Source organism: Megalobrama amblycephala, linkage group LG10 (genome assembly GCF_018812025.1).
Source record: "Megalobrama amblycephala isolate DHTTF-2021 linkage group LG10, ASM1881202v1, whole genome shotgun sequence".
Classification (NCBI taxonomy): domain Eukaryota; kingdom Metazoa; phylum Chordata; class Actinopteri; order Cypriniformes; family Xenocyprididae; genus Megalobrama; species Megalobrama amblycephala.
In genome coordinates, this window is record NC_063053.1 from 22,086,484 (window position 1) to 22,109,882 (window position 23,399).

General features: G+C 36.5%; 1 protein-coding gene across 16 annotated transcripts in view; it reads left to right on the top strand.

The window, feature by feature from the left end:
- Window positions 1–23,399, top strand: part of macrod2 (mono-ADP ribosylhydrolase 2) — a 634,638-nt gene that overhangs the window by 564,781 nt on the left and 46,458 nt on the right. For 2 of the 16 annotated variants that reach the window (XM_048205395.1, XM_048205396.1), the window contains 6 exons: window positions 14,367–14,411; window positions 18,402–18,458; window positions 19,455–19,511; window positions 19,877–19,933; window positions 21,424–21,480; window positions 21,913–21,969. In XM_048205395.1, the coding sequence (XP_048061352.1) occupies window positions 14,367–14,411; window positions 18,402–18,458; window positions 19,455–19,511; window positions 19,877–19,933; window positions 21,424–21,480; window positions 21,913–21,969 (330 nt within the window). The remainder of the gene's footprint in view (window positions 1–14,366; window positions 14,412–18,401; window positions 18,459–19,454; window positions 19,512–19,876; window positions 19,934–21,423; window positions 21,481–21,912; window positions 21,970–23,399) is intronic. The other 14 variants (XM_048205400.1, XM_048205399.1, XM_048205397.1 and 11 more) reach the window with 14 other exon arrangements.

The following is a 23,399-nucleotide window of genomic DNA, read 5'->3' on the forward strand; positions in this document are numbered from 1 at the left end:
TCCACCATTACCTCCCCTCGTACACACACTAGGAGTCATGGACCGGGTGGAATAATAAGTGTCAAGACTCACTTTTTCCCCACTTGCTGAATGTTTTGTTTCTGTCATGTTCCTGTCACAAACACACACACACACACACACACACACACACACACACACACACACACACACACACACACACACACACCTTCCCTCTTCCAGGTCTTGCTGAAAGAGAGAATTCACCAGAGAATTTGTAATTATATCAGCCAGGTCCCTGTTCCCCAGGCCCGTCTCTTTGTATTAGTGTTTAGAAATGAGATGACGGAGGCGCTACTCTCTTAGTTTACAACCAATCAGAATGAGCCAGTGACCCCACTTCAGCTCTCTCAGAATTAGAAGCTCTCTCACTTGCTATTTATTTGTAATTTGGACTACCCTGAAGTCTTAATCCAGTACTAATATAAACTACTTTTGGTCCTAAATGCTTTATCATAAATTTAAAAGGACCATGTTTTATACTTTTGTAGTATATAAGGGTTTTTTTCCCCTCTTATGGCCCTTTCACATGACTTGCATCATGGCTTTGCGCTACATGAAAAGCCATCAAACGGGCATCTTTTAGGTAGCAAGAAAGCAGGAAGTGTGTGCAGAAAATAGGGAATTAGTCTTGTGATACATCATGAGAAACTCCAGGCTTATATTATTATTGTTATTATTATTATTACTAAATAAAATATTGAACAAAATAAGAATTATTATTATTATCATTATTAAGAATTATTTATTGTAATATTTCATTGTAAAATAAAATAAAGTTATTAAGAAAAATAATAATCATTCCTAAATGCATGTTATAAGCAACCCAAACCCAAGCAGTATTTACTAAGCTGCTTCAAGATGCTGGAAAAAAAGGATCATAAGACACACAAGCTTCACTCTGAAACATGCAGTGCATATATTTAATTACAAACCCGATTCCAAAAAAGTTGGGACACTGTACAAATTGTGAATAAAAACAGAATGCAATGATGTGGAAGTTTCAAATTTCAATATTTTATTCAGAATACAACATAGATGACATATCAAATGTTTAAACTGAGAAAATGTATTATTTTAAGGGAAAAATAAGTTGATTTTAAATTTCATGGCATCAACACATCTCAAAAAAGTTGGGACAAGGCCATGTTTACCACTGTGTGGCATCCCCTCTTCTTTTTATAACAGTCTGCAAACGTCTGGGGACTGAGGAGACAAGTTGCTCAAGTTTAGGAATAGGAATGTTGTCCCATTCTTGTCTAATACAGGCTTCTAGTTGCTCAACTGTCTTAGGTCTTCTTTGTCGCATCTTCCTCTTTATGGTGCGCCAAATGTTTTCTGTGGGTGAAAGATCTGGACTGCAGGCTGGCCATTTCAGTACCCAGATCCTTCTTCTATGCAGCCATGATGTTGTAATTGATGCAGAACTTGGATATACCTTTCAGCATTGATGGTGCCTTTCCAGATGTGTAAGCTGCCCATGCCACACGCACTCATGCAACCCCATACCATCAGAGATGCAGGCTTCTGAACTGAGCGCTGATAACAACTTGGGTTGTCCATGTCCTCTTTAGTCCAGATGACATGATGTCTCAGTTTTGCGAAAAGAACTTCAAATTTTGATTCGTCTGACCACAGAACAGTTTTCCACTTTGCCACAGTCCATTTTAAATGAGCCTTGGCCCAGAGAAAACGCCTGCGCTTCTGGATCATGTTTAGCGGCTTCTTTTTTGACCTATAGAGTTTTAGCCGGCAACGGCGAATGGCATGGCGGATTGTGTTCACCGACAATGTTTTCTTGAAGTATTCCTGAGACCATGTTGTGATTTCCATTACAGTAGCATTCCTGTATGTGATGCAGTGCCGTCTAAGGGCCCGAAGATCACGGGCGTCCAGTTTGTTTTTCCGGCCTTGACCCTTACGCACAGAGATTGTTCCAGATTCTCTGAATTTTTGGATGATATTATGCACTGTAGATGATGATAACTCTAAACTCTTTGCAATTTTTCTCTGAGAAACTCCTTTCTGATATTGCTCCACTATTTTTCGCTGCAGCATTGGGGGAATTGGTGATCCTCTGCCCATCTTGACCTCTGAGAGACACTGCCACTCTGAGAGGCTCTTTTTATACCCAATCATGTTGCCAATTGACCTAATAAGTTTCAAATTGGTCCTCCAGCTGTTCCTTATATGTACATTTAACTTTTCCGGCCTCTTATTGCTACCTGTCCCAACTTTTTTGGAATGTGTAGCTCTCATGAAATCCAAAATGAGCCAGTATTTGGCATGACATTTCATAATGTCTCACTTTCAACATTTGATATGTTATCTATATTCTATTGTGAATAAAGTATAAGTTTACGAGATTTGTAAATTATTGCATTCCTTTTTTATTCAATTTTTTTTTAATTTAATTTGTACAGTGTCCCAACTTTTTTGGAATCGGGTTTGTAAATCAAAGTCTTTGTGAATTGCTTATCGCAATTTTGATTAATTGTACAGCCCTAGGCAGTTGTAGGCCTATGTTAATTGTGACATCACAACCATTTCCAAAAGTTTTGTTTCTTACTTTAAAGCTTTTTTTTTGTGAATCAGTGCTCTAAAACAGGGTTTTTCAGCCTTTTTGGAGTTTATCTAATTTTACTCGCACCCCCTACCCCCAACAAACCCCAATATCATTGATATATTACTTGATGCATTTGAACATCATTGCTATATTATTTAATTCTACATATAGTGTGCAGTTCACTTGTTGTGCTCAAGATCATTTATTTAAATGCAGACATGCGAGAAGCGCATCGAAAATCGAAAAATTATCTGTGGGGTATTTAATACTATAAAAAATTATCTATGGGGTATTTTGAAAACTGTAATCTTCAGTACAAGTACTTTTAAAGTATTATTTTTATGCTGTTATTTTATAGTTTTATTTTATATGTTTGATTTAACCTCTTGAGGCGCACTGTCCCGACGTCACTTTGTTTACCATGGTATACATGTACTATATAGAATACTGTCTAAAACTATTGAGAATGATAACAAATTATACATCATTTGAAAGTTCTAAGGGTTTATTGTCAATCTACAATGTCTGTTTTAGGATATTAATGCTCCAGCAAAGGTAATATTGTAATTTGTGTCAGGAGTGCAAATGACAAAAAGCAAAATCAAAATGGGATCGTGAGATGAATCCAATCCGTCGCACTTGGGTATAATGTCCATGACAAGCATCCACTGAAAAACATCCAACAGCATTTTTTGTCCACAAAAGCATTAAATCCATGGCATATTGATATGTTGTCCATTGTTTGCATCATATTTCTCTTGAACGATCTGGTCTCTATCATCGTTCTTCAAGAAATTATGCAATTTGAGCACGGTTTATGTTGTAAAACTGTATACGATTGTATATATTAGTTTATTTTTCAAAATAGTGCAGCAGTTTTACTTATAATATCCAAGCAGTGAGAGGCATCTTGAGAGACATATTCTCCAACCATTGTCATTGTAGTAAATCTGACGGACAAAAATTTTAGCCAATGCCAAGATGATTCCAACAGCGTGTGTGCTGTTTACCTTCAATATGTGCACAATACAGACCTGGCACAACACCCTAAGATTGTGACAGTGGGTATTTTGAGCTAAAACTTCACATACACACTCTGGGGACATCAGAGATTCATTTTACATCTTGTAAAATAGGGCATAATAGGTCCCCTTTAAAGAGTTTGAAAGGTCAGGTTAATAGTGCCAAAGTCACACAAATGGTTTTATTATTAAAATATGGGTCGAGGAGGCAGACATAAGCGCTGATTAATAAACAGAGAGAGTGGTCTGACAGGGTCAGCAGTCAACAATGCAGAAAAGGGGTCATCTGCAGCAATTGCAAACCTTTAGCGTGCTTTATGATTGCGAGTCTGGAATTTATTTAAACTTTTTTTTGTTTTTTTTTGCCATCAAACTCTCTAATTAACCAACGTAATTTAGTTTAGTGTAATCAAAGTAGTTGTTCCTCTTATTCTGTATTTTATACATCATTTAAATTGCTTGTTCCAAGACAGATCTGTGTTTAATATGAGAATCGTTATAAGTGACATATGGAGTTATTATCTGTAGTGAAGTATACTCGTCTATCTCACTGTTCAACAAGCAGCATCATTTGTGTTTTCTTTGCTACATCATTAGCATGTTTCTCTGACTGCGTATTAGATATTGATTGACGCAGGAGGAGCGGGTACGGAGAGAACATTCCAGAAGAGTGAAATTATCATGAGGATGGTATATTGGGGCGAATCGTTGTGGAGTGAGGTTTGAAGTGCTTTTTAGATAGAGAGAGAGAGAGACAATAGGACTGAATTAGCTCTGCTGGTGTCCCTGATAGCGCTGGTTGTAAAATGTGCGAAAATAACAAGGGCCTGACAGCTCGATCCCAACACCTCATCATCATCATCATCACCATGGGAACCAGCGTGCCAAGAGCTGTGGAAGAGACGTGCTCATTTTAACTGAGCTTTAAAGCTGCACTCGCATCTCGCGGTGTGGCTACTCTCTGGCACTTCTCTCTGGCACGCCGCATACATTTACTCCCTCTCTCTTTCTCACCCACTCACTTACTCAAGTATTCATACAAGCCCTCATCTGCTTTTGCGTCTATACAACTGGAAAGAAAAATCGTCTTTGTTCTGGTTGCTAAACAAAACGGAAGTTATTGTTGTACTGTCAGTTTGCGAAACAGTTTTGCCAAGTATTCTTCTTAATACTTTTGTTTGTGTGTAACTGTTAGGTTTTGTGTGTTCTTTTAATCTCTGTCTATGCAGCCTTACAAGTGTGTGACAACTGGCAAATAGAATGAAATAGTGTCGGGACATGCAAACAGGGCATTTGCATATGGGAAATTGTCTCATCAGTGTATGCCTCCCAACCAGCTGTCATTTTCACCCACAAAAAAAAGCAGCTGCAGAAATGAGAAAATTTTTCCAGATGATAGCAAATAACAGATTTTGAAAACTGGAATCTTCAGTACAAGTATTTTAAAGTATTATTTTTATGCGGTTATTTTATAGTTTTATTTTATATGTTTGATTTAACCTCTTGAGGCGCACTGTCCCGACGTCACTTTGTTTACCATGGTATACATTTACTATATAGAATACTGTCTAAAACTATTGAGAATGATAACAAATTATACATCATTTGAAAGTTCTAAGGGTTTATTGTCAATCTACAATGTCTGTTTTATGATATAAATGCTCCAGCAACAGTAATATTGTAATCTGTATCAGGAGTGCAAATGACAACAAGCAAAATCAAAATGGGATTGTGAGATGAATACAATCCGTCGCACTTGGGTGTCCATGACAAGCATTCACTGAAAAACAGCACTTTTTGTCCACAAAAGCATTAAATCTGTGACATTTTGATATATTGTCCATTGTTTGCATCATATTTCTCCTGAACGATCTGGTCTCTATCATCGTTCTTCGAGAAATTATGCAATTTGAGCACGGTTTATGTTGTAAAACTGTATACGATTGTATACTCTCACAAACAAATGTGCCCTCCTCCAAAGTTTATTTTTCAAAATAGTGCAGCAGTTTTACTTATAATATCCAAGCAGTGCCGTCTGCATCTTGAGAGACATATTCTCCAACCATTGTCATTGTAGTAAATCTGACGGACAAAACTTTTAGCCAATGCCAAGATGATTCCAACAGCATGTGTGCTGTTTACAATCCATATGTGCACAATACAGACCTGGCACAGCACCCTAAGATTGTGACTTATTTTCTTTAGAAAATCTAAAAATCTAGTATTTAATATTATCTAAGTACGACACACTACGGAACAGGATTAGGGCCAAGCAATAATAAAAAAATAAAACCATCTCGAGAAAAATTTTTGTTCAATTTCGAGAAAAAAAGTCTAAATAAAATGTTGAGAATAAACTCATTAAATTACGAGAAAAAACTTGTTAAATTTCAAGAAAAAAGTCGAGATAAAATGTTGAGAATAAAGTCATTAAATTACGAGAAAAAAGTTGTTAAATTACGAGAACAAATTCGTTAAATTGTAAGAAAAATGTTGTTAAATTTCGAGAAAAAAGTCAAGATAAAATGTTGAGAATAAACTCGTTAAATTACGAGAAAAAACTAGTTAAATTTCGAGAAAAAAGTCGAGATAAAATGTTGAGAATAAACTCGTTAAATTACGAGAAAAAACTCGTCAAATTTCGAGAAAAAAAGTCGAGATAAAATGTTGAGAATAAAGTCATTAAATTACGAGAAAAAAGTCGTTAAATTACGAGAACAAATTCGTTAAATTCTAAGAAAATGTTGTTAAATTTTGAGAAAAAAGTCGAGATAAAATGTTGAGAATAAACTCATTAAATTATGAGAATAAAGTCATTAAATTACAAGAAAAAAGTCGTTAAATTATGAGAAAAAAATTCTTAATTTAATGAATTTGTTCTCGGAATTTAACGACTTTTTTCTCATAATTTAATGAGTTTATTCTCAACATTTTATCTCGACTTTTTTCTCGAAGTTGAACGAGTTTTTTCTTGAAATTTAACAACTTTAATCTCGAGATGGTTTTATTTTTTTATTATTGATTGGCCCTAATCCTCTTCCGTAACATACAGTACAAGTGTTATTTTTCTTTAAATTTGTTTATAAGTCTTTAGCTAGCTGGTAAAGGTATTTATATCTTTATTACTTTGCTTGATTGTTCCTTGTTTAATTGCATCCAGTTTATTTTTAATTCCTTTAACACACTTATGTCTATTGTTTAATAATGTATTTGAAGACACGATCAGACAAAGAGATGAATGTGTGAGAGTATGTTGGGGAATAAGACTTGTAGAAGCTGTTGATGTCTCTGAAAGTTCTTTTCTGTATATTCCTCCATCCATTTTCCCTTCTGTTACTGTACTCAGATTCTGTGTTGGGGTTATCACTCAAGTCTGTCACATGGCTTTTTTTTTCTAATGACATTGGGCTCTGTGTCTTTCTGTGTCCATCTTTACAATCTTAGACATATCAATTTGAATAAAATTTCTTTAAATCGAGCATTAACTTGACATTACTAAACGCCTATTCCTTTTCCCTATGGCCTGACCTCCTCAGATTCTCACAGTTGATTTTATATTTTAGATTTTTTCTATCTTGTCCCATCAATTATTCCTCAGTTAGTTTTGGTTTTAGCACAAGTTGTGTTGGGAAAGTTAATTTAAAAATGTAGCTTTCCAAGCAACTCATTTAAAGTAGTTTAACTACTAGTAGATTCACTACATTTTTAAAAAGCAGTTAGCTGCACTACTCCTGCCAAAAAACAAAAAAGTAGCTAACTGCACTGAAGCTATTTAAGGGGTCTATCTTGTAAATTAAATGCTTGTGTCCTTTACACTTCTGTGCATCTTTGTGGCGAGCTCCCCATACACACTCGCATCCCCAGTGGCCCAAAGTCGGCCACTCCTCCCACCGCAGACACCCTCCGAAACAGACTTTTGCTTAGAAGAGAAATGTCTTTGAAGTTCTGTCAGTTTTCGAGACACTGCAGTCGCCTTGTCAACTCCGCTTAGCTGCGATCCCATCCCTAGCATCCCGCTGTTATCTTCCCTCTAGAGCCTCACCACCCAAAAGAGCAGTCTGAGGTCCATTATGTGAAAGTTGGTGGGTTCAGGCCTGTGAGATGATTCTAAAGAGTATCCAGCACTTATGTAAGTGAGTACAGCACACATCACTTTCCTGCTGTCCTGTTACTCAGTCATTATTGAGTCAGTGAAGGGACCATGAAGAATATATTTGTCTTAGAATGAGGATGAATCAGATGTGTGTAAGAGCTTTGAGACACTGTGCCATCTCTGTGTTTCATTATATGACAAGACGGGATATGATTGTGTTTCAATGAAGTGGGTTACAGCTATGAATAAAAGTATTAATTTCTTTAATTTCTTTTCAAAAAAATAAAAATAAAAATTCTTACTGACCCCAAACTTTTGAACGGTAGTGTATAATGCTACAGAAGCTTTGTATTTCAGATAAATGCTGTTCTTTTGAACTTTCTATTCATCAAGGAATCCTGAAAAAAAAAAAGTACACAACTGTTTTCAACATTGAAAATAATCATAAATGTTTATTGAGCAGCAAATCAGCATATTAGAATGATTTCTGAAAGATCATGTGACACTGAAGACTGGAGTAATGATGCTGAAAATTCAGCTTTGCCAACACAGGAATAAATTATATTTTAAAATATATTCAAATAGAAAAGTTATTTTAAATTGTAATAATATTTCACAATATTACTGTTATTACTGTATTTTTAATTAAATAAATGTAGCCTTGGTGAGCAGATGAAACTTCTTTTAAAATCATTAAAAATCGTACCGATCCCAAACTTTTGAAAGGCAGTGTATATATAGATATATATCCCTTAAATGCATGACTGTTTCGCCAATCATTCTTACATACTCGGGTCTTTATCGACCCGGATCTGTATCTAACACGGAAGGATCTCTACCTGTCGTGATAATATAAAACTCCTCTGATATTAGAGTAACAATTACAGAAGAATAAAATATATCGTATTTCGTTACCCTTTGGAGCTTGAAAGGGCTCCGTTTGAGCAGATGTTTTATGCCATCATCACTGTCCTCGTTAGAGCTCATTTGCCAGTAAATTCAGCAAATAATAGGCTAGTTTTATGTTTGAGGTCACGAATATGAGCCCATTCGCGATCTCAAACATATTCTCAGAACTATATAATTTTCAACATCTTCAAAATCAATATTTCGATCGCTAACAGCTTCACCAGATCTATCCAGTGACAGTTACAGTTATACTTGATTGCGTTCAGTACTTGCTATGCAGTAAATCGCTGAGCCATTTCATGTTTCTCTAATTATTTCGTTTTCTGTCTAAATGAGTCGTCACTTCAGCATTGTGTATCAGACATTGCCACCTTGTGGAATAAAGGTGAATTGTACTTATTCTGTCATCTAAGATTCAATTATTGTCGTGCAGAAAAAAATATACGTACACTCATACACACCTCGGGTCGTTTGCGACCCTATACAATTTTTACAAAAAATGAATACAAAAATAGGCATTCTTTTATAATTTTATGATTTTTTTCTTGTTATATTCTTTATAATGAATTGATTGAGGAATACCAAGAAGGTTGATGTCTAACTTTAAAAAATGAACGAGGAGGAGGGTAGTGAATGACGTCCCGGGTCACTAAAGACCCGAGGTATGCATTTAAGGGATACAGATATATATATATAGATAGATAGATGTATGAAGTGATTGTTGAAGTGTTTTGTCAGCTCTCGCTACATTCAGTCAGGAAATGAAGCTCTGTTTCTCTTTCTTTCGCTCTCAATCTGTTTCTCACGCTCTCACTCACTCTTAGTCCATGAGCCACATCCATATTTACATGGTGTTTCTATGCCGTGTTCTCAAACGACAGCTCCCCCCTGTTATCTTTAATGGAGGCTTTCCTATCCCAGTGTTACTGTGTCAGAAAGCCTATCATTTGTAAAGCCGGGTGTTTGCGGTGAGACGATGGTTGTCCGCTGTAAGTCGACGGGGCTTCCTGGACCCCCGGAAGAGTTGAAAATGAAGGCTGTGCACGCAACGTCCTCAGTCTCCAGGGAACAAATGTTGAGTGTGTTACGGTGCATTAATATCATCAAATACACCATGGGAATTTTTTGAAGTGCCACCATGTGAGGGGCTTTACACAGCTAGGAATACAGCCATTACGCTAGTGGTGAGGAGCTAGCAGCGATTTAGCTGTATGTTATTTTCAAGAGACAGAATCATTAAGTACACAGCTTCTCTCACACTGCAAAATAAAAGATTTCAGTGCAGTGGCTGAATGTTTGCAGTTTCTGTGGAAATTTGATCATAAAAACATCTTTAAGCTGTTTCTTATGTATATTACAAGCATATTTAATGCCATTAAATAGGGTTGTTTTTGTTTTTTTGAGAATGTTTCATTTTGTGTTGGCTATAGCATTACATCCTCTCAGTTATTATTATTATTTTCAGCATGGAATTTTAATCCAATTGGAAAAAATGGTAGGTGGTGAGCTGGTTTTCGTCGCACCCCAGTGCTCTAATTGATTGATTAAAGTAATTGATTGGTTTGGGAGGCCCTGCAACTGATTAAAATGCTTTCAGACATGAGCAGATTGAAAGGCAGCATGTTCCAGCACACTCTCTGGGCCCCAGGGGCCCATGTCTGGCTCTCCTTGAGGAACAGAGACAGTGGATGTACATTGGTATTTGTGTGTGTGGTCCATCTGGTCAGTGGAATTAAAGTCTCTGGTTAGCTGGCTTACATGTGTCTTGTTTCTTTCCAAATCATCTAGACATCTATTGTTTTTGCTCACATAATCACTGCAACATTTCTATCTATCTATCTATCTATCTATCTATCTATCTATCTATCTATCTATCTATCTATCTATCTATCTATCTATCTATCTATCTATCTATCTATCTATCTATCTATCTATCATGAAAGCTTTCTGCTTTTATCCCTTACATTTTTTGAAGACTCTTTTAAGAATGATTTGCAATTCAATGGCTGAACGATGCAGCAAGCACATCTTGCTTTTTGGATTTAGCATAAATTTATGTACAGAAAAATCATAGACCAGCATAGCAGTGCATTACATTTACAGAACTTTCATTGTGAAATTGCATAATCAACTGGCAGCATTTATGCATACAGAGGGCAGTTGTTCTTTGCTGAAGGTTGTCCAAAGGGTTTTGCTCCCTGTCTAGCATGACTCAGCATGTTATGATGTCACTGTTTTCCCCCCCTCTTCCCCATATAAATGCATGTTCTGCTTTTATTCTGTGTTAAACAAAGGGAGAAACATGGCCCCACCATCCTGAGGGAGCTTTGACAGTCTTTCTCTCGTGAACAGATGACAGGAGTGTTTTATCAAAGCAGGAGCTTTTGCTAGAGGCTGGATGTGTGAGTGTGTGAATGTGTTTTCCTGTGTGTGACCAAGTGCCTGTCTGAGGATGACATGCTGATGAGGCCTGCAAGCGGTTTAGAAAATGAAATAAAAAAGCTGTTTTTGAAGCCACAGTGATTTGCCATTCACAACCCATTCTACTTATGTAATGTGTTTCTGTGGTGTATTTTGTAGTTTTTGTCAATGACAAAAATTAGGGTGAACTGAACACCAGAATGGAGCTAAAACATGCAAATTTGGATATTGGTTAAATTAGAAAAGCAAGGTTTTAAGGGAAGAACAATTTATGGTAACACTTTATTTTGATAGTCCACTAGGCATTCTACTAACTATAGGTAACTTTGCAACTACATGTCAACTAACTCTCATTAGAGGGTTAATAGACTGTCAGCTTAATATCTGCTAACACTTTATTTCCATGGTCCCCCAACAGACAAGTATTTGTAAGTACATTTTCAAGTACATGTCAACTAATTCTAACTCTAACCTAACAGTCTACTAATCCTGAGGGTTATTTGACATAGTTGACATGCCTAAAGTGGTTTATCCAAATAAAGTGTAACCCTTTAGATAGCATAGACAAACATACACTGATAAAATGTGAGACCAGGAGCATGCAGCGGTAAATACTTTTCATTTTTTGGTGACTTTATGAAAAAACCTTACTTCTCTTTTAGCTAGGGTTTCTTTTAAACATTTAGATTTCTAGAAGAAGTCTAGTAGAATAGATCCAATTATAAGTTAGCGGTGTATGAATTGGAACCTGTTTGGTTTGTGGTAATAGCTAACAGTCGTCAGGGGTGGCTAACGAGCTGTAACCAGGCAGGGAACAGCCTTGGCTGCAGGCTCCAGGCTTCAGGTCCAGTAGGTTTGGCATCATATGAGAAGAGAAAAGGGACTCATGCAGAAAAAGAGAGAGTCAAAATTCAGGGGACATATTGACTTCTTTGGCAAGAACTATGAGTTTGGAGTGTAAAAAAAGAATGAATAGACAAAAAGAAAAAGAAGAAAAAAAGAGTTAAAGAGAGCAGTGGACCTATACAGGAGGGAATGAGAGCGAACAAGAACAGAGAATAGAGAATAAAAGAGAGCTGAGCACTGGAGGAATGCTGATCCCTGCATATTTAGCTGGCAGATGGCTGAAATACAGGTATTTTTACCTACAGTCAGGTCAAATCACTCAGATACTATAGATCAGTGGTTCTCAACGGGTGGGTCGGGACCCAAAAGTGAGTCTCTGGTCTTTTCGCATTAGAGATTATGTCGTTGAAAAGAGCTAGATGGACCACAAGAGACTAAGAGGTTTAGAGATGCATTTTTAAAAGTCTACTATTTTGAAATAATATTAAAAAATATCGAAACTGAAACATATATAAGAAAATAAAAAAATAATAATTATAAATCAACAAAAAAAAATCTTAAAACTAGTTGGCTGTTGGATAAATAGTGACCCAAAAATTGTTCTCAGGTCTGTTCTATTCACACTCGCAGGAAAGAAACGATGCTAAATATATAATTATGCATAGTAATGATAGCGAAATAAATCAACCTTTAAAATGGAGGAGAAACATTTCTCATTTTTAGCTGTTGCCATGCAAGTCTGAAAGTCTGCAGTATTTTGTTGCAAATTCATTTGTCACTTGGTTGAAGCTAATCACATCGTTGAAAACGATTCAAAGTAAAAGACAAACAGATCAACATGAAGCCACATCCACAACTGTGCCATTTAGTTTGCCCAAGCTAGGATTTAAGCCCGGTTGTTAAAGGCCCACTGATGTGCCTTGAAACATGAAGACAGGGTGGTGGGACATATCAGGCAGCTCCTCCCCTTTTTTAAAATAGCCAATAGTGTTTCATTTATATCACAGCTCGACTAGAGCTGTTGAGCTCGGCAATTTTACAGCTTATGACAATAGTGTAATAGAGACATTAACGCAAAACCAGACTTCATTCGCCCCAATGGAAAGCATATTTAAGGCCCCAATATACTTCAAAAGAAATCAAAGAACGAACTGATGTGACGTAATTTAGAACAAAATCAGGCCAAAATGAAGTTTGGCTTGCCAAAGCGAACTCCGTTGAGGTAAGATCTCCGCAGGTGAAAACACGAACACACTGGATGGTTGCTTTATAGTAGAAAATTAAGTTGTGCTTCTGATGAAATGAGGCATGTTTGATACTGTAAAGCTGCTTTTAAGCAATCTATTGAATAAAATGCCTTATAAATAAACGTGATGTGACTTTTCTGGAGTGCTAATTTGCAGAGCTTGTGCTCTGTATATCGCTGTTCATGTATTTCGAACTTCGCTTTACCCCTAAATGAAGAAAAAGAACTTCACCATGAGTATATCGAGGCCTTTACACTGTCCTAATCGTTCCCTATCACCTATAAAGTGCATTATGTGCCATTCACTTTATAAAAAATAGTAAATGTGTGAACAAGTGACCGACTTCAGCCGCAGCTTCAGCATCTATTAATAATGTGGGGGTTGGGACGCTTCAGATTCTATAGAGCATTTGAATTGAGAAAATCTGAAGAGAAGCTGAAGTTGATCCATTTTGGCAGAAGTGAGAGAACTGTACGTTTTGAAGGCTTTTATCTTCTGAATTTGTAAGATGGTAAATCACACATCTGCTACTCTTTCTGAAAATTGTCAAAATTATCATATTAATATTTTTTCTGTATTATTGGGTCTATGCAGTTCGTGGTTATATTGCCATGTTTGATTCTAAGGAGGTTTTTGTTTCCTAGTTTTGTAGAGTAAAACTTTTTACTACTGTGATGGGTCATGACTCATGTCCAATGTAAAATCTGGGTCCTTTAGCAAAACCAGTTAGGAACCACTGCTATAGACATTGAGCCTTCAACCTCAGCTAAAACAATCTCAGCACTCCGCCAAACGCTGAATTTAATTGCTGCTTGGATCATATCAAACAGCACGATTGTCTTTCCACAGATGAGCGTTTGATAGCAGTCTGAACTCAAATAATACATCAATCCAGATCAAACAGACTGCAAGCTCTCGCCTTGTCTCTGCTCAGCTTTCATTAGAACTAACTGCCTGGGGGACTCAACAAACCACATATTTTCAATCCTTAGAGAAACCTTGGATTTAATGTAAAAATCAATGCTTGTTCTATCTCTGTTTCCTGTTCAGCTCTGTTCTGAGGTCTCGCAAAGGGGGCATCTCTGTAAATAGACGTATTGTATTCCTGCTTTGCTAAATTCTCGTTACGCCACTAATGGGGATGAGCCCACGGAAATCCACGCTCTCCGGGCTGCTTTTTTGATCATGTCAGACTTGCCGTCGTAGATTTTGACCTCTCTGGTTTCTCTTCCTGTCTTTCGCAGATAATGACGACCATAAGAAAGAAGAAGATGCCAGAATGGAGCAAGGTGAGTGACGGTGTTTCCTAATGCTGTGTTCACGTTTGCAAACAAGATGGGGAAATTATCACATCCAATATCCTGGAGCCCAACAAAGTTTAATTCACGGCATCTGAAATGCTCGCTCCATGATTAATCGAGCCTTTTGTTGCGGGTGGCAGCTCTACAGTTGCCTATAAACAAGAAAACAAGAGTCTGCATTTTCTAACCCGAATGGCTGAAATAGTTTTGCTGGCATTCCCATGCACACCTTTGGTCTTTTGGCGAGTTAATTGAGATGAAGGTTGCAAGGCGTTTTGCTTTTGCAGGACTGAATTGTTTTGGAGCATAGTCAGATTGATTGAAAGCTAATCGGACTCGCTCGCCACCTTGTTTGCAATGACACAATCAAACATTATCAAATGGGATTCCAATTTGCTTTGCATGTCTTCTTTTAACGGTGGTCCATTCATATGCAAATCACCTTACCTTCTTTGTTGACTTTCAGAAAAGCAGAAAAGATTACAAGGTTTTCATCTGCAGGCCTCCTTAACTGTACATTAACAGTGGAAAAAAAAGAGATAGAAAATAAAGGTGTTTCTTTGTGACTAATGCGTGTTTGCTACAGGAGCTAAATAGAAGGCAGCAGGTACAGCATTACAAATGATTCAGTGCTAAGCTAATTCCCAGCGCTAGGCCCTTAAATCCGGCTTACATACCCACAATGGTCCCAAACCTGCTTAAGCAACTGTCAAAAAGACAACTGAGCACCGTACAGTGGTAATCTAATCTGGGTTTATCTCTAGGTTTACGCTGGACTACAAAACCAGTACAGGTTGGATGATACCCATCCTTGAGAATGCCATACTAGAGTTTCAGTCAGATTACAGTAGCAGTGTTGTTATTGTTAAATAGAACTATTAAAAATAAAAAAAAAAGTTTTCATTAATTGAAATAAAGCTGAAATAAAATAAAATATTCAATGAAAAACTTAAATTTAAAAAAACAAAAGTTAGAAATGTTGCTTTATCAACTAAATGAAATAAAATAAGTTTAAATTAAGGTACGAAAATGACTAAAACTGAAATAATTAAAGCTGCAAGCAGCGATTAAAGGGCCCTCGCACCCGGGCTCACCGCCGCCCGTTGGCGGCATGCTTATAAGTGAGTAAATACAGGAGAATTATGGCAAAGTCATTTCAAAGTGCCACACTTCCTGTTGCCAACAGGTGGCGCTTTGACCATAACTGAATTTTCAGGCCAGGACTATATTATCGAACATGTGAAGTTTGGAGCAGATCGGACATTGCATGCTTGAGTTACAACAACTCAAGTTCCGTGGCGTTAATCGCAAACATTTGCACTCAGCCAAGTGTTGCATGACTTAACGTGTTTCTAATATGTTTGGTACTTCGTGGCATATTGAAATGTGTTCCTGGGAGTGAATTACAGTGTAAAGCATGCCATTTCCTGTTGCCAGCAGGTGGCGCTATGACTATTTGAATATTGGCATATAGATGTCTCTAGACCAGGAATCTTGTCACAGATGTGAAGTTTGGGGCAGATCAGACACTGTATACTTGAGTTACAACAGCTTCCTCCTTCATGGCGAAACATCAGACTTTGTCAGGCCGCCACGGACACGCCCTTCAGCGAAAACTCAAGATCTTTGATGTTTATCATCGCTGAGGTCTTGAGATTAGACTGACAACATATGATGTTGATCTGGTTAAATCTCTACGAGGAGTTAATCACAGTTGTAAAACATGACTTTTCCTGTTGCCCGCAGGTGGCACTATGACTGTAACTGAATATTGCTATGTAGATGTCTTCAGGCCAGGACTCTAATAAAACACGTGGAATTTGGGGCTGATACGACATTGTATGCCCGAGTTACAACAACTTCCTGTTTCATGGCGAAACATCGAAATTCATCAGGCCGCCACGGACGCCCTTCAGTGAAAAATCAAGATCTTCGCAATTTAACGTCGCAAAGGCCTTTAGATTAGACTGACCAAATATGACCTTGATCTGATTAAAGCTCTAGGAGGAGTTTGTTAAAAAGTATGTGTGGAAATGGCAAAAACTGCCATTTTGACACACCTAATTCAGAAACCCATATCAGACATAAATTTCCACCACTTCTGACGCGTGTGCAAAGTTTCATGAGTTTTTGAGCATGTTTAGGCCCTCAAAAAATGAAGAGAAGATTTGACTGAGCAATTTCAATAGGGTCCTCACACCATCGGTGCCCGGGCCCTAATGTTCCACACACCATCGGTGCTCAGGCCCTAAATATATAATAATGTTAAAATAACTAACAAAGTACAGTAGGTTTTTTGTTGAGCTGGAAGACTGAACCCAAGTCAAACATCTCCAACAGTCACTTAAACTTCATGGAATTCTAAGATGGAAGTTTTCTGGCAGTGTAACAAGGCCAGCATTGATCATTTCTACAAAAGTTAGATGATTGAAAATACAGAGGGTGAAAGAGAAGGAGTGCTAAATGAAGCATCTTAGAGGAGGAGAACATGTTCATGCCTCAACGACATGGAGCAAAAAAAAAAAAAAGTAGGGCTGCACGCTGTGATTTTTACTATGAATGTGAGAAGCTGTTCACAGGACTGTATCTGTAAGTCAAGACGGCCATCAAAACCAGATCTGATCCAGAACAAGCATTTTTTCAGCACCTAACATTGACTTTTTTACAGCCATGTTATAAAACGGTATTCTGAAGCAATCCAGCAAAGCGTCTAAAAGCCCTCTGAACTACTGTAAGTCCTTGTGTTGGGGCTTTGTGTGGTTGTGTTTACTTCTGCACAAACCAGGGAGACCAATCACCTTTTGTGGATGCTGTTATACCTCATTGTAAACACTGGACCGGGATGACCCGGCATGACAACACCTATCAGGATTCCATCTTGTTCACAACAGACCAAGTATCACATCTGCACACACACACACACACACACACACTCCCACAGTAGCTCCGAGCACACTGCTTTTCCTGCCCCAGCAGTTTCGGCTAGCTTAGCCTCAGTTTCATTCAGTGAATGTCTGACTGGCAGCCAAGCCCTGGCCTTTAGCAGCGCTTCACTTAGCCAGGGCTCTGATTCTCTCTCTTTTTCTCTGGAACCAATTCAAAGGCTCAAATGGTTGCCATTCTCACGAGGAATTGAGGCTTTTTTTCCCCTTATCCCCCTGTATCAGCTCTCTCCCACTCTCTATCAATCAATCTATTTCTATCCGTCTCTCTGTTTCACCTTCTTTTTCTTGCTGTCTTTCACCAAAATCCCTTACACTACACTTTTACAGGCCCCATTTTTTATCAGCTGGGATTTGCTGAGGCACACAAAAGCCCCTGTTGATACAGAATCACCTGGTGCATGTATGCACTCCAGCAGGTCCTGTGACACAATAGCAGGATATTCCTCCGCTCATTTCACCCTTATCAGTGCGGTTCAGTATAGGCAATCTGTGCCTTGTAACCCTAGATGTTTTTTTTTATTTATTTATTTTTTATTTTTTTGTAGTGAGCTGCCAGTTGCCCTTTTCAATTATGAGATTAATAAAGGGTTGTTTTTTTTTCAGTTTATCAAGAGATAAGAGAGCTACTCAACTATATTTCTTAAGAATTATTTTGCAATTTGTTTATTAGTGGTGCTTGCTAATTATTGTTGCTAATACTTATAAAGTTACTACTATACATTTTATTTTGTTTTATTTTATTTTTATCAGAACACAAGTTCTCATGAGTGGTATGATTTGTTTTTGACAGATACACATTGTATTTTATTTTATTTTATTTTATTTTATTTTATCTTATCTTATCTTATCTTATTTATCAGAACACATTGGTAATGGCCTGGCAAGTTCTTATGAGTGGTATGTTTTTTTTTTTTTTTTTTTTTTTTTTTTTGACAAATACACATTTTTATTTTATTTTTATTATTTTTTCAAGTGTAAAAAAATCTAGTTTTTGGATTAAAGTTCTCATAAGTGGTATGATGATTTTTGACAGGTAACACGCAGCCCATGGAAGGAGAGGAAGATGATGACGATGGTGCTGATAAAAAAGGTATGAGAAAATCTCTGGTCTTTTGAGATAAGTTCATCTGTCTGCATTCCCTTCTTCCAAGCATTGTTGAGGATTGTTTTGTTTTGTTTTGTTTTGTTTTATTATATTTTATTTATCAGAACACATTGGTAATGGCCTGGCAAGTTCTCATGAGTGATATGTTTTTGTTGTTGTTGTTTTTTGTTGTTGTTGTTTTGTTTTTGTTTTGTTTTGTTTTGTTTTGTTTTGTTTTGTTTTGTTTTTTGGGACAGATACACATTTTTATTTTTATTTTTTATTTTTTTTAAGTGTAAAAAATCTAGTTTTTGGATTAAACAACATATTTTTGTTTTGTTTTGTTTTGTTTTGTTTATCAGAACACATTGGTAATGGCCTGGCAAGTTCTCATGAGTGGTATATTTTTGTTGTTGTTTTTTTTGTTGTTGTTTTGTTTTGTTTTTTGGGACAGATACACATTTTTATTTTTATTTTTTATTTTTTTTAAGTGTAAAAAAATCTAGTTTTTGGATTAAACAACATATTTTTTGTTTTGTTTTGTTTTGTTTTGTTTTGTTTATCAGAACACATTGGTAATGGCCTGGCAAGTTCTCATGAGTGGTATATTTTTTTTGTTTTTTTTTTTGTTTTGTTTTTTTGTTTTTTTGGGACAGATACACATTTTTATTTTTATTTTTTTAAGTGTAAAATATCTAGTTTTTGGATTAAACAACATATTTTTTTTGTTTTGTTTCATTTTGTTTTGTTTTGTTTTGTTTTGTTTTGTTTTGTTTTGTTTTGTTTTGTTTATCAGAACACATTGGTAATGGCCTGGCAAGTTCTCATGAGTGGTACAGTATGTTTTTGTTGTTTTGTTTGTTTTGTTTTATTTGTTTTGTTGTTGGTTTTTTTGGGACAGATACACATTTTTATTTTATTTTTATTTTTATTTTTTTTAAGTGTAAAAAAATCTAGTTTTTGGATTAAAGTTCTCCTAAGTGGTATGATGATTTTTGACAGGTAACACACAGCCCATGGAAGGAGGGGAAGATGATGACGATGGTACTGATAAAAAAGGTATGAGAAAATCTCTGTTCTTTTGAGATAAGTTCAGCTGTCTGCATTCCCTTCTTTCAAGCATTGTTGAGGATTTGATTTGATTTGATTTGATTTTACTTCAAATTTTTACTTTACTTTACTTTACTTTACTTTACTTTACTTTACTTTACTTTACTTTACTTTACTTTACTTTATCAGAACACATTGGTAATGGCCTGGCAAGTTCTCATGTTTTTATTTTTTTTTTATTTTTTTAGTTTGTTTGTTTGGTTGTTTTTTTGGACAAATACACATTTTTATTTTACTTTTATTATTTTTGTAAGTGTAAAAAATCTATTTTTTTGTATTAAAGTTCTCATAAGTGGTATGATGATTTTTGACAGGTAACACACAGTCCATGGAAGGAGAGGAAGATGATGACGATGGCACTGATAAAAAAGGTATGAGAAAATATCTGTTCTTTTGAGAAGTTCATCTGTCAGCATTCCCTTCTTCCAAGTATTGTTTATTTTATTTTATTTTATTTTATTTTATTTTATTTTATTTTATTTTATTTTTATCACAACTATATATAGAGTTTCGCTTGCGCACTTGAAACGTATCGCGTGTGTTCGTGTTACATTTTCCGGTTTCTGTTTCATTTGTGCGTCACTGCCTATGAAGAAAGCTACAGTATGGATGCGCATGAATTAATAAAGCTATATTTGCTCAAAATTTGACTTTCTTAGACCAGTTAATCTAGGATTAATCCAGCTAATTATTTTGTTTTAATTTTTTTTTAAACATGTGCCTCCCTTAAAGTCCTTTACGTCTATGGCTCTGCTCGCAATGAGCGCTGTTAGAACTGAATGAAGAAAATAAGCATTTCCCTGCCACCTGTAAGGATGCGTTAAATCTGAAAAAGTGGTTTAATAAAGAGCCGTTTGATCTTGTGAAATACGACATTTTAGTAGGCCTGCATTTTACAGTTCCAGTATTTTTATATGGGACAATATAAATAGTAGCCCTACAGCCTATACTGCCCTAACAAAATCCAAATTTTTTCATTTTTACTGTACCAATGTTTTTCATGAACCATTAAACGTGGCATTATGACAATGCACATTGAGCCCATTTCTCAGCGCGATTTCTTAATTGCCACAAAGTTAAGCCCTTGAAATATGACGCACTGCCCAAACGAAAGCCACATTTTGAGCACTTTTTACTGCATCAGCCTTTTTTAACTTGGCAAAAAGAACAATGCACACAGCTATTCATATCCCGGCCGTCACAGAGAATGCTTTAAAGTGGACATAAGGCCGTGATACACTGCCCTGCGAAAGCTAAATTTCATAAAATAGACCTTTATTAATTCATGCACATCCATACTCACATTTTCTTCATAATTTTGAGCAAATAGATCTTTATTAATTCATGCGCATCCATACTCTTTTTCTTCATAATTTTGAGCAAATAGATCTTTATTAATTCATGCGCATCCATACTCTCTTTTTCTTTATAATTTTGAGCAAATAGATTATTATTAATTCATCCATACTCGCATTTTCTTCATAATTTTGAGCAAATAGATCTTTATTAATACATGCGCATCCATACTCAGATTTTCTTCATAATTTTGAGTAAATAGATCTTTATTGATTCATGTGCATGCATACTCTTGCTTTCTTCATAGGCAGTGACGCACAAATGAAAAAGGTTTTAGTATACACAAACCAGAAATTGTAATGCGTGCGCACGCCATAAGTTTCTCATGCACACGCAAAAGTTTCTCGTGCGCACGCGAAACTGTATATTTTTTACTTTTGCAATGGTCCCTTTAGGGGCTCTGTACTAATACACATTTTTATTTTATATTTATTATTTTTTTAAGTGTAAAAAAAATCTAGTTTTTGGATTAAAGTTCTCATAAGTGATGTATGATTTTTGACAGGTAACACGCAGCCCATGGAAGGAGGGGAAGATGATGACGATGGTACTGATAAAAAAGGTATGAGAAAATCTCCAGTCAGTCCAGTTGTCCAGTTGTCAAAGTCCATATCACCCAGCATTCCCTTCTTCCAAGCATTGTTGAGGATTATTTTATTTTATTTTATCACATTAACACATTGGTAATGGCCTGGCAAGTTCTCATGAGTGGTATGATTATTATTATTATTATTTATTTTATTTTTTTTATTTTTTTGGAGAGATACACATATTGTATTTCATTTTATTTTATTTTATCTTATTTTGTTTTGTTTTATTTTATTTTATTACATTTTATTTATCAGAACACATTGGTAATGGCCTGGCAAGTTCTCATGAGTGGTATGTTTTTTTGGGGGGGGTGACAAATACACATTTTTATTTTATTTTAAGTGTAAAAAAAATCTACTTTTTGGCTTAAAGTTCTCCTAAGTTGTATGATGATTTTTGACAGGTAACACGCAGCCCATGGAAGGAGAGGAAGATGATGACAATGGCGCTGATAAAAAAGGTATGAGAAAATCTATGTTCTTTTGAGATAAGTTCATCTGTCAAAGTCCGTATCACCCAGCATTCCCTTATTCCAAGCATTGTTGAGGAAAAATCAGACGAAGACGGAGTCTCTTCGGGATGTTCTATCAGGGTGTGGAAACCTGTTTAAGGAGCCATTAGCTTTCGAATTCTGCCGTTTCAGCCTCTTTGGTTGTGTAGCACTGAAACAATTACTTGCTTCTCAATAAGATGGACCAAAGATAATTAAATTCGTATACTGAAGGGGGGTAGCAGGCTATTAACACCACAGTTTCTCCATTTGTCTTAAAGCCAGAGGGTTGGAGATGGTGTTTTTACTTTCTTTCTTTCTTTAATATTAAAGCAGGCAGCACTGATGTCTTTGGGGAAATTTCCCCAGGCTGATATCTCTCTTCAATATGCAGCACAAAGAATGAAGTCATTTTTTTCAGTAAACTGATACTTTAGCAAACAACAACCTACCATATTTTGTCCTTCTAAATAGCAAACTTATTCTAGGTCTACCCTTACAAACATTTACCATAGTGTCTGCCAAAATACTGACACTACTTTACCATCATCATCATCATCATCATTTTTTTTGTACCAAGTTAATATATTTTTGCCGGAAACTGTAAGTGTTTGTAAGGGTATGTCTAAACAAAGTTATTTTAAGTCACTGCCTTGATAACTTCTAGCATATTTGAACTCTTATCTTAATGGGAACTAATCCAGTCACAAACCCTCTTGTTTAACCTTCACGGGATGGCGTCAACTTTAAAGCTATCTCTGCAGAAGTTAAGCTCAAACAACGACGTTTGTCACAAGGCAGCGAGGAGCAGAACAAAGCGTGTTAAAGCCGCATAGTCTATGATTTATCCACAGGTGTTAGCCACAGCCGTCCTCCTCTAGTGCCGTCGCCAACATCAAATGCACTAGCTCTAACGCGGCGTCACTCGGAGAACAAGGTGCGGCGGCACATTAAATATGTTTTTGAAATCTTTTTTTGATTCATGGAAAATGAGCTTTTCCTGCACATTACCCTAGTGCCAGAGCTTGCAGCAGCGACTCACCTATCGGATTCCCGCCGGCCGCAACTTTGTTTTTCACGAACAGGGGAAGTTGATATACAGCCGTGGTGGGATATTGCTTTGTATTACACATTCAGTACTCTCCCTGAGGGGATGCTCTCTAACTGAGGTTAGAGCAAGAGGGCCTTTTAGACAGCCCGTTAATGACAGAGAAACATTAGTGCTGTTCTACCTAAAGCAGCACTTCATACATTCACATGCTCGGGGGACAACTGGCCCCGAAAGCACTGATCTGGAACTCTCTCCGTGATCCTCAACGGGTTACCTGTGAGGAGTGCAAAGGAAAACAGTAACTTATTCCAGATAAGCTCCCACTTGCCTTCCTTCACAGCAAAAGAAT